The 12,034-nt window shown below is 41.3% G+C and overlaps 1 protein-coding gene across 2 annotated transcripts in view; it reads left to right on the forward strand.

Moving 5' to 3' along the window:
- Window positions 1-12,034, forward strand: part of TRIQK (triple QxxK/R motif containing) — a 309,552-nt gene that overhangs the window by 174,763 nt on the left and 122,755 nt on the right. Inside the window, exon 1 of one of the 2 annotated variants that reach the window (XM_085605284.1) lies at window positions 9,711-9,745. The exons of the other annotated variant lie outside the window; for it this stretch is intronic. Within the exon in view, the coding sequence (XP_085461410.1) occupies window positions 9,712-9,745 (34 nt within the window). The 5' untranslated portion in view covers window position 9,711. Of the gene's footprint in view, window positions 1-9,710; window positions 9,746-12,034 lie in introns of those variants that run through there. 2 annotated transcript variants of the gene reach the window in all.

The raw sequence follows: 12,034 nt of genomic DNA on the forward strand, positions 1-12,034 counted from the left end.
AAGATGAGATGGACACCTAGAACTTAAGTTGTAAGTGAGTCCATTATGTGCTCATCATTTTTCATGCCTTTTTGCCCAAGAGAGTTCAGTGGCATTTCTTCAAGATCTTGTGGGAAAAAAAAAACGAATCTACTCTATCGGAACACTGTTTTGAGTGACTATTTTATATTATATGTCCCAACAGATGAGTAGTATAACCACTTCTATTCGTAGTGCGAATATTAATTGTCCCTAGATCAGGGCTATATGTTTTTACCATATCGGAGTCCTCCGCTCCCGCATGTCCAGTGTAGCCATGTACATAAAAATTCTATGATTTTGGTCCATTTTGGGCATGGGCGCTTTCTGTCCTGCTCTAGCCTCGTGTACGTGCTGAAATTCAGATGCATAGTGAAGGAAGAAGTATAGCCAACCATAAGGACTCCAAAAGGGGTGCACACATCAAGGAATCACGTCCTGTCTTTCAGAGCTTACTGTATGGCTGTGAAATCTGACGTATTAGTGGCAGAGCACTGCGTATCTCCGTTCTTTTTTTTCTTTGTCCTCATCTCACCAAAGACGTTAGCAGGTTTTACAAGCCGACTATTTTAAACCTGAGCGCCCTTCGGCTAACTGCTTTTGTCTAGGCCGACATAGCCTTCCCCACGTGTTTGAGGTCTGGTGTAATCATTAGACCCACTTAAGGCACCAAAATTCAACAAATGATCAATCGGAGGCGCCGTCCCCAGGTTAATAATGGGAGCCAGATGTTATCATGCATATCCCCCCTACCATTTTGCTCTAGCCGTGCCATCGTCAGTGCAGCTTTTAACCAACTTTCTCTGTCCGGAGGGGTCGGATCTTTCCACCTAATGCAGATCTCCCTCCTGGCCAGAATAATAAGATATAACAATAAACCCTTATGGGTCTGCTGGAGCGGCCCATTTACTAGATCATTTTTACCAAAGATCACAAGGTGGAGATCGATCTCTATGTCGATTTCGAAGATAGCTGTTAAAGATTCCTCCACATTTTTCGAAAAAAAGCTTAACTCTGAACATTCGATGAAGATATGAATGTCGTCTGCATTATCTAGTTTACACCTGGGGCAGGTTGGAGCAGGTACCAGAGCAAATTTGTCGATTTTGTCCGGTGTATAATATAGCCTATTAAGCACAAAAAAGTGGTTCTTCTTTAAGCTAGCGGGCTTGATATATCTATAAAGTAACTTAAAGGAAGCTTAAAAAAAAATCTTCTATACCTTGGGCAAGTGGAGTTGAGTTCCGTACCGATGTTTGAAGAGGAACCTTGCGGTCCTCTACTTCAAGAAGCCTTGTGTATCACAAAGAAATTTCTTTCTTTTTAGGCTGTGGATCTTGTAGTATCTGTTCGAGTTCCCAACTCCCTGTAATTTCTCTCGCTTCAGCCTCATACCATGATTTTAACTGAGGAAACTTAAACCTGGAGAAAGTGGGGCCGATCTTGGCTTGTAAAACCTCCCAGGGGAGGACCCCATCTAGATCCACCAGGTCCGACCACCTCAACAAACCAGCTCTTTTTATCGGGGCCGCAAAGCTGTCGTGCAGGCAAGAGGGGGCCCCCGGGGAGTCCCAAATGGGGGCAAAGTCGGAGAAGTAACCTATGCCCCAAATACATCTCAGTTTGTACCAGGTCATCAAGGCAGCCTTCAGAACCTTAAGACGTACACGCTTGAAAAATCTGGGTGCCCCAAATTTGTATAAGAACCCTCCTCGTCCACTGCCTCCCTCTGTTAATGCCAATTTGCCCAGTAACCTACCCCACGTGGTTTCCTCTGGGGTGGTCAACAACATCCTAATGCCCTTAAATTGAAAAGCCATTAGATACCAGGTAATGTCTGGGAGAGCCAACCCACCTTTAAAGAGTTTTCTTCTTAATTTTTTCCACGACATCCTTGAGTTTTTTTGTCCCCATATGAAACTTCCAATTTTACCCTGGATCTTACTAATATTTTTCTGGGGGAAAGTTAGGGGAACTGCATTGAAAAGGTACGTCAGCTTAGGCAAGACGGACATCTTCACCAGGTTAACTCTCCTGTAGATTGTCAAAGGGAGGTTTTTCCATCTGGCGAAGAGGTAATCAATTTCCTTTTCAATTTTTGCCAGATTTATCAGGGGGATTTTATTCAGGTCCTTAACAATTTTAACCCCTAAATACCGGAATTCTTTGCTAGTAGGACCACCTCTGTAAACTGTGTTCCAACACATAACTTCGGTTTTAGCCGAGTTAGCGAGATATCCTGAGATCGAGTCAAACTCCTTCAACGTGTCTTCAAGCCGTGGAATGATAAAATCTGGGTCGCTAGTGTAAACTATAACATCATCAGCGTACAGTGCTATTTTGCACTGATAATTTTGTGAACTAAATGGGCTGATGGTGTTATCCAATTTGATTGTCTGCGCTAGAGGTTCAATGTATATATTAAATAAAAGGGGGGATAGGGGACACCCCTGTCTTGTCCCTCTCTGGATGTCGAAACATGGGGTCAGAGAACCATTCAATAAGATCTTCGCCGAAGCCCCAATATTAAAATTCTTTAAAGTCTGCACAAAGATAGGGCCAATACCCATGGCTTCCATGACCCCCCAAAGTTATCTCCAGCACACACGATCAAAGGCCTTGGCGGCATCCAAAGCCACTACTGCCCGGGGGGTCCACCCTTGTCTCAGCCAAATCGATATTTCCGATCAGTAATTGGGTTTGTTCCTGAATTATTCTCCCTACCATAAAGCCTTTCTGATCAGTATTGAATAGGCTTGGTGCCAATTTTGCCAGTCTCCCTGCCAGAATGCCCATAAAGATCTTATAGTCTGCATTCAGCAGGGAGCTCGGGCGGTAGGAGTCAGCCATCGGGGAATCCTTGCCTGGCTTCAATATTAAAACGATCGTGGCCTCCTTCCAAGATCTGGGGATTGCCCCAGTGGAGCTATAAACTGAGTTAAATAAAGTGTGGAGTATAGGTAGAAGTTCGTTGAGTAACAGTTTATACACTTCGTTGGGGAGGGCATCGAGGCCAGCTGCTTTTTTGTTTTTTGACCTCTTTATTTGGTCCCTAATCTCCTCAGTAGATATGGGCACATCTAGGGCATCTCTAGAGGATTCAGTGAGAACAGACAAAGACTTATCCCTTAACCATGACAATATCAAGTTGCGAGAGGGATCTATGTTCTCCCTATACATATTCGAAAAGAGAGACAGAAGGCATTTCTGCATCTCTTTGGGCTTACTGGATTTGTTCCCACCACTATCTATAATAAGTTTGTTTATATTTTTGCCCGGTCTATCCTCGTCTTCCAAGCCAGTAAGGACCCAGCTCTTTCCCCATATTCAAAATCTTCCATGTTGCGGACTTGCCACTGGGCCTTACATTTCAAATCCAAGAAAGTCCTGAGATCCTGCCCGGCCTCCTCCAATCTCTTCCCTATCAAAGTCAATTTTCCTATATCCTCCTGATTGATAAGGCTCCTTTCCGCTTCAAGTTCAGATATTCTGTTCTCCAAGGTCTGCATTTCCAAGACCTTAGTTCTGTTCTTGAAGCTTATTAAGCTGTGTAATGAACCTCTCAAACTGGCCTTATAGGCGTCCCACACAAGTTCTATTGAAGTGGAGCCTACATTGATGTTAAAAAATTCAAGAGAAAACTCTCTAATTGACTGGATAATTCCTGAGTCTGTTAACATTGTTCTGTTCAGTGTCCATCTTGATTGTGGACAGTTATTGTTAATAGAATATAAAAACAGAAGGGGGGGTGATCAGATAAATGGCACGGCAGTACAGATATACTAAGGACGTTATCTAAGATCTCTCTATTGATCAGAACATAATCTATTCTGGAGGAATGATGATATTTTTTACAGTAAAAAGTAAAGCCCTGGGCACTCCCCATCTTAGCTCTCCAGAGATCTACCAGATTTATGTTTAGTAATAAGTTTTTCATGACCCTGCGAGAACGCGGGTTCCCTTTAACATGACTCAGATTGGATCTATCCTTTACAGGATCAAGCCGGATGTTAAAATCCCCACCTATTACCAGAGGAGGATTCATCCTAAACAGATTATCTTGTAGTTTGGCCAAAGAAGTTGGGTCATCTGCATTGGGGCCGTAGAAAGATGAACAAGTCATTTCTTCCCCCTCGAAATCCAACTGGGCGATGATCCATCTGCCTGTTTGATCTGTCTGAACTGATTTGATCATGCAGGGGACCCCTTTCTTTACCAGGATTGCAACCCCACGGCAATTTATTGATTGTTTAGAATGGCAGAAACATTGTATCCAAGGAATTTTAGAGAAGATAGTCTGTGACTCTGTTTGATTTAAGTGGGTTTCTTGCAACAAGCAGACCCGTGCTGGTAACAGCTCTAGATATTTAAAAATCAGTCTCTGTCTCCTCGGGCATCTCAGGCCATTTAAATTCCAGGAAATAAACTGAATGTTACGACCCCCTTTCATTTTACCCTTCCACGGCCCGGAGACCTTTTGCTGGAGCTGAATGGATATCTCTTATTACCAGATGTGATGAGGAATATTTTTTTAGCTATTTTTCTCCCACTTTGCACCCCACCCAGTGCTCCCCCCCCTCCCACACCCCTCCCTTCGAAACCCCCCGTGTCCCCTGAATCTCCCTACACCCTGAGGAACCCTCTCTTCCAATAGGCTTACGCCTATTCGGGCGCTTCTCCCCCGGGCTGTAATACAGTTACATTACATCTACTAAGTACAAAGGCAGGAAACCAAGCTCTCAAGAAACCTCTTCATTCTTCCTTTACTTCCCCACCCTGTTTCCATGCTGTATCTTTGCGATGGAGTCTACTTCTTCTATAGAGCGGATCATATACATGTGGTTGTTCCACATCATTCGCAGTGTAGCGGGGAACCTCAATTGGGCTTTTGCCCCTAAACTATTTCGCTCTGCCAGTCTTTTCCCCAGTTCCCACTGTCTTTCAGTCGCTATGTGCGAAATATCTGATCTGATGGAGAAAGAGAAGGGAGATAGATCTGGAAATGGGGGGAAGATAACCCGCCCCTTAGCGTACCTCCGTTCTGCCAGTAAATATTGTTTCTCCACGTGTGTCTGTTTGAAAAAGATAGGAAAACATCGACATATGCAACCATAATATTGAGAGTGTTGCTTACAGCCTGGATAAATGCCTACATAATTTGCAGGTAACACTTTTTTATTGCACTAACTTGAAACATTCTAAGCAGTTAAAAACTATAACAAATTTGTTATAATGCTTAATTTCAAACAGTAGAGATCCTAGTCAAATCAAAACTGGGTCATGCCATATATATTTGGGCAGTCGCAACTGATTCTTTTCACATGCCAAGGAATGTACTTTTTTTTTTAGAAGAATGGATGCCCTGGGGGGAGCTTAGCATTGTGAATTAGAAACAAATCATAAACTCCATATGTTATTAATATATTGTAAGAGGTTAACATAATGTACTTCAACAATTAACATCTTTGCCACTCATATTTATGTCACTGTAAGTATGTTAATTCACTACCCAAAGAGTACCAGATCAGCCTGGGTCCCTGATGGCATACCCTAATGTGCTTGTCTTGAAAGCTTCTCTGTATGTCAGCCACACTATCCTAAAACGCCAAGAAAAGGTATAAAAATCCTACTATGATTTTATCCAGAGACTATTTGTTGATGACTACAGAAACATTAAAACGAAGAGTATCATTGGGCCCGGCAGGCAGGCAGGCAATGAAGATTGCTGCGATGTTTCTGAGCTCCCATACTGTTCCCTTTCTTTTTAATCACTGGCCAGGGCCGAGCTACCTGGTGAGCAAGAGTGCCATTTGTTAAGTGGCGGAAATGACGCAATGTCTTTTTGAGCTGCACAATAAGTACAGTTTTGAGGTGGCCTCGTTGTTTTAAACAAATGCGTTCAATAACTGCTTCACCAACATCCTGGATTATGGAGAGAGCACATTTGGACACAACATCTGCCAAAGTCAGCAGTGACTAACCAGCAAATGTGTTGACCACACTTTTGACTTTGTGGATCGGAACAGTCATCAGTACTGTGGTGTAACCACTATTAATTAAAAGAAAACCTGGGCACTCATCAATGTACTCCAAATTATAAATAGTTGACCAAAATTCTTCTAGTTAGTGTGCTCATAGGTGTCCCCCTCCACTTATTGATGATACAAAGTCAAACACTATATGCACAGATCGAAAACAACACACGTCCCCTTAAGCACTACTTTAAATACTGTGATAAGTCTCCACGCTTAATCAATATTAATATAGTTTCATTCCATATGTCTTAATAACCAAAAAGTTCCAACTTCCATGAATCATTTATTTTATTAGCATTTCGTTTCCACAGTAAACTTCTAGGTGTGTAACCACTTCCTTAAGTTCCATCATTAACAAATGGATTTACAATCCTGTGCTTCCCCCGATTCCCAATTTATTTCAGGCCTTGGAGGTTTTTATTCGGGGGGAAAGCGTACTAAAATCAGAAGAATACAATCATACAATTTAATATCTTGTATGTGGTACATATCAGCAATAATCTCAATCCTATATTTACATTAGTACATAAATTAAATAATCAAAATCCACGCTTTATATCAAAATCATATGCTTATTTCTTGCATATCTGCATTATTTCTACTCATCAATTTAAACCAATCCGGCACAAATCAAAATGTACTTAAATAATGTGCTATCCGACAACCTAAGGTATGTGTCCATACAGGTCGCCTAATATCCAAACAGCCGTAAAAATAAATGCTCATTTTCATATCGGTGACTGTGTAATAATCAATAATGAAGCATTCTTAAAACATGGAACTAGTTAAACATTGTGTTAGCACCCCGGTCCGTCTTTCACAAGTACCAAACTAACCAAGAGATGTAAACCCATATAAAAAAACATGGTGATATGAGAACAGCGTCTCGAGTAATGTCTAGAACAAGGTCAACCCTGTAACATCCTCCCCAGCCTGAGTACCCGCCAATTACTACATTTCTCAATCAACCTCATTGGTGCTTCAATCATTTAACCTGATGTGGTTACTGGAAGCTGGGCGCGGTCATTTTCAGTGTCCGATATTTTTGAAGACAGTGAAGAAGTAACAGCATTCACTGAGTTTTCAGGTTCAGTCTTTCCTTCACAATCTCAATCAGAAGACTGATGAATCACATGCCGAAAGTGATAAGACTCTCTGGTAACAGACGTTCCTGGATGCTGGGCAGTCACCATATGTCCCTTGGTGGATATAACGTGGAAAGGTTCAGCATCATATGGAGCATCAGATTTCCTTCTTTGCATTTGTCGGACAATCTCTAGATCTCCTGTCATAAACACAATGTTCTTTGTTGCCGCCTCTTGTCTGCATAGATTTTCATTTTTACTTGTTGAACAAGTCCTTTGTTTGAGTTGTAATCTCATTTCCTTTTCTTTTGTTGGCCCATTGAGGTAACTTGGTTGGCATTACTCTCCCGAACATCAAAGTCATAGTACTTTCACCTGAGGTCGAGTAGGTGTTGAGGTACAGGCTCGTAGGGTGGAATTCAATACAGTTTTTAAATTGAGCCTCTCAAGAGTTGCACGCTGTACTGCTTTCTTTAGTGTGTTCATAAAATGCTCAACGAGTCAGTTGGCCTGCAGCCACAAAGGTGTACTCTTCTGATGCTTTATGTTCAGATGCTCCAGGAAATACTTGAATTCTTGACTGTTAAACAACGGGCCGTTATTAGACTTCAAAATGGCTGGAACGCTCCATGTAGCAGATATGCCATCTAGCCTATCAATGACTCGCTCATGAGTTGTGGATAATAGATCCTCTATTAATGTAAAACGTAAGTACTCGTCCACAATTGCCATCAGATGATGTCCATTTTTGAGTGGACCAAAGAATTTGATGGATATTCTCTCCCATGCATGCTTAGGGAGTTCTGACATGGTAAGAATATGTTGAGTGATATTTGTGGAAACTTCAATGTTTCACTATCATGGCTTGTTGCAGTGATGATCTTGCTAACGATATGGCAGCTGGCGTATTTGATTTTATTAGGAAATTAATGTATGCTTCAGCCGTCTTGGATGGAGTATCCTGGCCTGGTATAGGTACTATGGAAAAGTAGTCAGCAAGGCTTTGATCCTTCCTTGGATGATGCACAATGGTATAGTGATAGTCTTGTAATTGTAGTCCTCACCATTCAGTGCAAAGAGGCAGCTTAGCTTTTGGATTGCCAAAGATAGTCAGTAAAGCTTGATAATCAGTTACCAGCATAACAGTCTTTCAATGCACAAATTCATGGAAATGTTCACTAGCCGGTACCACGAGCAAACTTTCTTTATCAGGCTGTGAGTAAAGGCGTTCTGTCTGAGACAAACTTCTAATGGCATATGCCACAAAATGCCTTCTAGCATGGGGGTGTCCGCTGTGCTGTCTGAGGATAGCTCCTAACCTGACTGGGCTAGCGTCAACAACAACCTCTGTATGAAGCTTTCGATTAAAGTAGGCCATTTGAGCAGCAGTTACAATGGCTTTTTTATTTGTTTGAAACTTCTCTCACATCTGGTGACCATTTGAATGAAACCTTTTACATTGTTTAACTTTCGTAAGGGAGCACTTACAGTAGCAAAGTCTTGTAAGTATCTTGAACAGTAACTGGCCATGCCAGGAAACAAACGTATTATAGAAACATCTTATTGGGGATCAGCATTTGACAGGGCTTGTACTTTGGCAAGATCAGGTGTCATACCTCCATCTAGAAAGATATGACCAAAGAATTTTAACTTTGTCTAGTGCAACTCACACTTGTCTGCATTCAAAGTCAGGCCTGCATCAGTAAGTAAATTACATACTTGGGTGAGAGCTTTATCATGTTTGTTCTGTGTTGCTCCGAAAATCAATATGTCATTGCTATAATTGAATGCATTCACAGCAGGCTGTATGACACATTGAATGATGTCTTGGAAACGTTCTACAGCCAGTGACACACTAAAACTGAGTCTCATATCAAAACAGACCGACATGTGTAGAAAAGGTTGTAATATACCTGTAATTCGAGTTCCAAATGATAACTTTCATTTATATCAAGGCGAAAGAAGACCTTTGCACCATTTTATCGGTTATCAGATCAGCGATGTGTGGAGCTGGATGTCGTTCTCGCTCAGTGGCTTTGCTAGCTTGACGTTTGTCAACACAGCTCCTTCACTGTCCTTTTTGGGTACTACCACTGTGGGAAAAACCCATGGTCTCAGAGCAGTTGAATGCTCAATAATGTCATGCTTAAGTAACAATTCAATTTCTTTTTAACAGCTTCTTGTAAATGAAAAGAAATTCGTCTATGTCTCTGAAAAACAGGACAAACAGCATCATTAATTTGCAATTTTACTTTCATAGTCTTAAGTTTTCCCAAACCATGAAACAATTAAGTAAATTGACTTACTATTTCGTTGTGAGCATTCATGTTGTAATTCATAGAAATCAGTCCCATAGCAGCAGCGCTACTGCAACTGAGCAAACAAGCACTTGCTGCTGTATCTTGAAGCACAATAATGGGTGCTTGCACCTTAGTTTTCTTGTAATTCAGTGTCACTACTAATGAACCTTGAGTTTTTATGGGAGGTGATGCAGCAGATGTGTACACTTTAGTGTTTTGATGGCGTTAAGTTTGGGCAATGGAGTTAATTCATTGTGTTTCTCTTCAGGCATTATGTTTATCGATGCACCACCATCTATGATAAAAGGTATCAAGCTGTCATTTATTTTCAATGTCTGTTTTGAACAAAGTTTGTATGACTTTGGTGATTTGGCATGTTGACTTTTCTTTGACTGAAAGTTTTCCTTCCATACAGCCAGTCCAACATACTACCGTTTCTCTGAGGTAAACATAAACATGGGGCAAACATCATCCTCACTTTCACTCTATATTGAGGCAGACAAACTGTTTGACGATGATTTAGATGACTATCAACTTTGTTCAGTGTCGATTTGCCTCAGTTGATGCCGCCGCTTGGCCTTGCGGGTGTGCGTTGGACGTTGTTACTGGAATGTTCTGGCGGCCATTTTGTCTATGCCCCATGACGTACTTACTTTTTCCTTCGCTTTATAAACCATTACAAAATGGTTCTCTTTCCCACAGCCTTTACATATCTGTGCAATTGCTAGACATTTACCTTCGTGTGGAAAATAAAAAAAATCCCCATCTAAAACATAAACATAACTTCTTTTTCCGTATAGACATCACTTTGTGTCCTTCAGTCTTTTGCTTTTGCTTTCCTTTTATACTCCTGACTGATTCACTGTAGGCACCTATGGCCTCCATGTCAGTAACTAGTCTTTGAGCACGCTCCTCAGCTCTGGCAGCCATCAACACTCGCTTCAGACTGAGCATTCATCATCTGAATGAATCTAACAAGCATCCATCAATAACAATAAGTCGCATAGTTTCCTCATCATTAAATTCATTGAACTTACAGTCTTTGATTAACATATCGAGTCTCTCCACAAATTCATCAATGGTTTCACTCACTTTTTGGTGTTCTTAACTGAAAATCTATCTTTTGTAATCAACATTTGGTACTGGATTTTTTAAATCTGACCATATGTAATTTCTTTGTTGGTTTGCAGCATTATTTGAACAATTTATTCCATACAATTATCAGCAAGATTTTTGAGATACTTGATAATCTTTTTGTTATCAGTCGCTTCAAGAGCATCAATGTCACTATCCAAGCAGTCCATCTGTCACCAACATTTTGCTTTTTGGCACTATCGAAAGGTGGTGATGGTTTCAGGAGCGCAGCAGAATTGTAGACTAGTGTGTAACTTAATGACCCCGTGGGTGGATCCTTGTGGCTTGGTTTATGCAACTCATCTGTGAGATCTTGCGATATGCTGGCCTCTGCCTCATCTTTAATGATAGTTGGAAACATGAGTTTCTTCTCTGCCATCTGAAAAATTTCACTATTCCAAGGGTCGCTCTCAGCTCCTTATTTTCCAAAGACCAGTGAAGTTGTTCTGAATCCCACTCGGCAGCTTTGTGAAGGAGCCTCTTCGGGTATTGACGGCTCCATAAGCACAACCCCAAACACTTCTCCTTGAGCCACCTTCGTTGTAGAAATGAGATTCTTATCAGTCTCACCGGTGCAGGGACACCCTTCTGTCTACGGGTTCAATAAATGAGGATCGACACTGGAGTGGTAATAAACACAAATGTATTATACCTCATGAGATGGCTCCGTCATACAGACACTACAAGTGCCTGAGAGGGAACAAACTAGAACAGCTTGTGGTCTGCCTTTTATACAGTCTGGGTACCATAGGAGTTCATTAGAAAACCCCTTAGTCATGGTTACATCACACTTTACATAAACCTCTTGTGGCATTTTTACATAGCTCCTACACAACCCCCTTACACAACGCCTACATGCTGTACTGTACAATCCTGATAAACCCCTACCGACGTCACTTTCATAGATAAGCAAGGGAGGTTACAGGTGTTGGTGGGCTAACAGTTTAGACATCTGTGCACTTAGGCCCTTCGGCAGGGCAGGGCAGCTTACTCTGACACGTGAACGTTATCAGTATGACCAGCTTCAGTGAACACGCAATTTCTAACTTAGAAAGTCCCCGTAGAAACACAAAATGGGTCTGGCAGGCAAAATGGCTGAGAGCAGAGTCTAAGTTAACAGAATACAATTTTTACCGTTTAACAGTCCCTCCTTTTAGCCTCTGCTAAATACATTTTGCCCAATCGAGAGTATATGTTAGATATATCAAAAAACATTTCAATTACTGAATACATGAAAAAATCATCATCATACTGCAACAATCGAAGGTACTCTATTTGCATTGGTCAAGCTTTCTGTATCTATTTTCATAAATTCATCTATTTGTTGCTGAAACATAAGCTGCTTATTAGCATCACAAATATCCACTTTCTTAGGGATACGGGACATGCATAAAGAAGTACAAAGGGGGCATATAATAGGCATACATTGAATACAAAGACAACATCCTAGAATAGCGCCTAG

Source organism: Triturus cristatus, chromosome 5_1 (assembly GCF_964204655.1).
Source record: "Triturus cristatus chromosome 5_1, aTriCri1.1, whole genome shotgun sequence".
NCBI classification, from domain to species: Eukaryota; Metazoa; Chordata; class Amphibia; order Caudata; family Salamandridae; genus Triturus; species Triturus cristatus.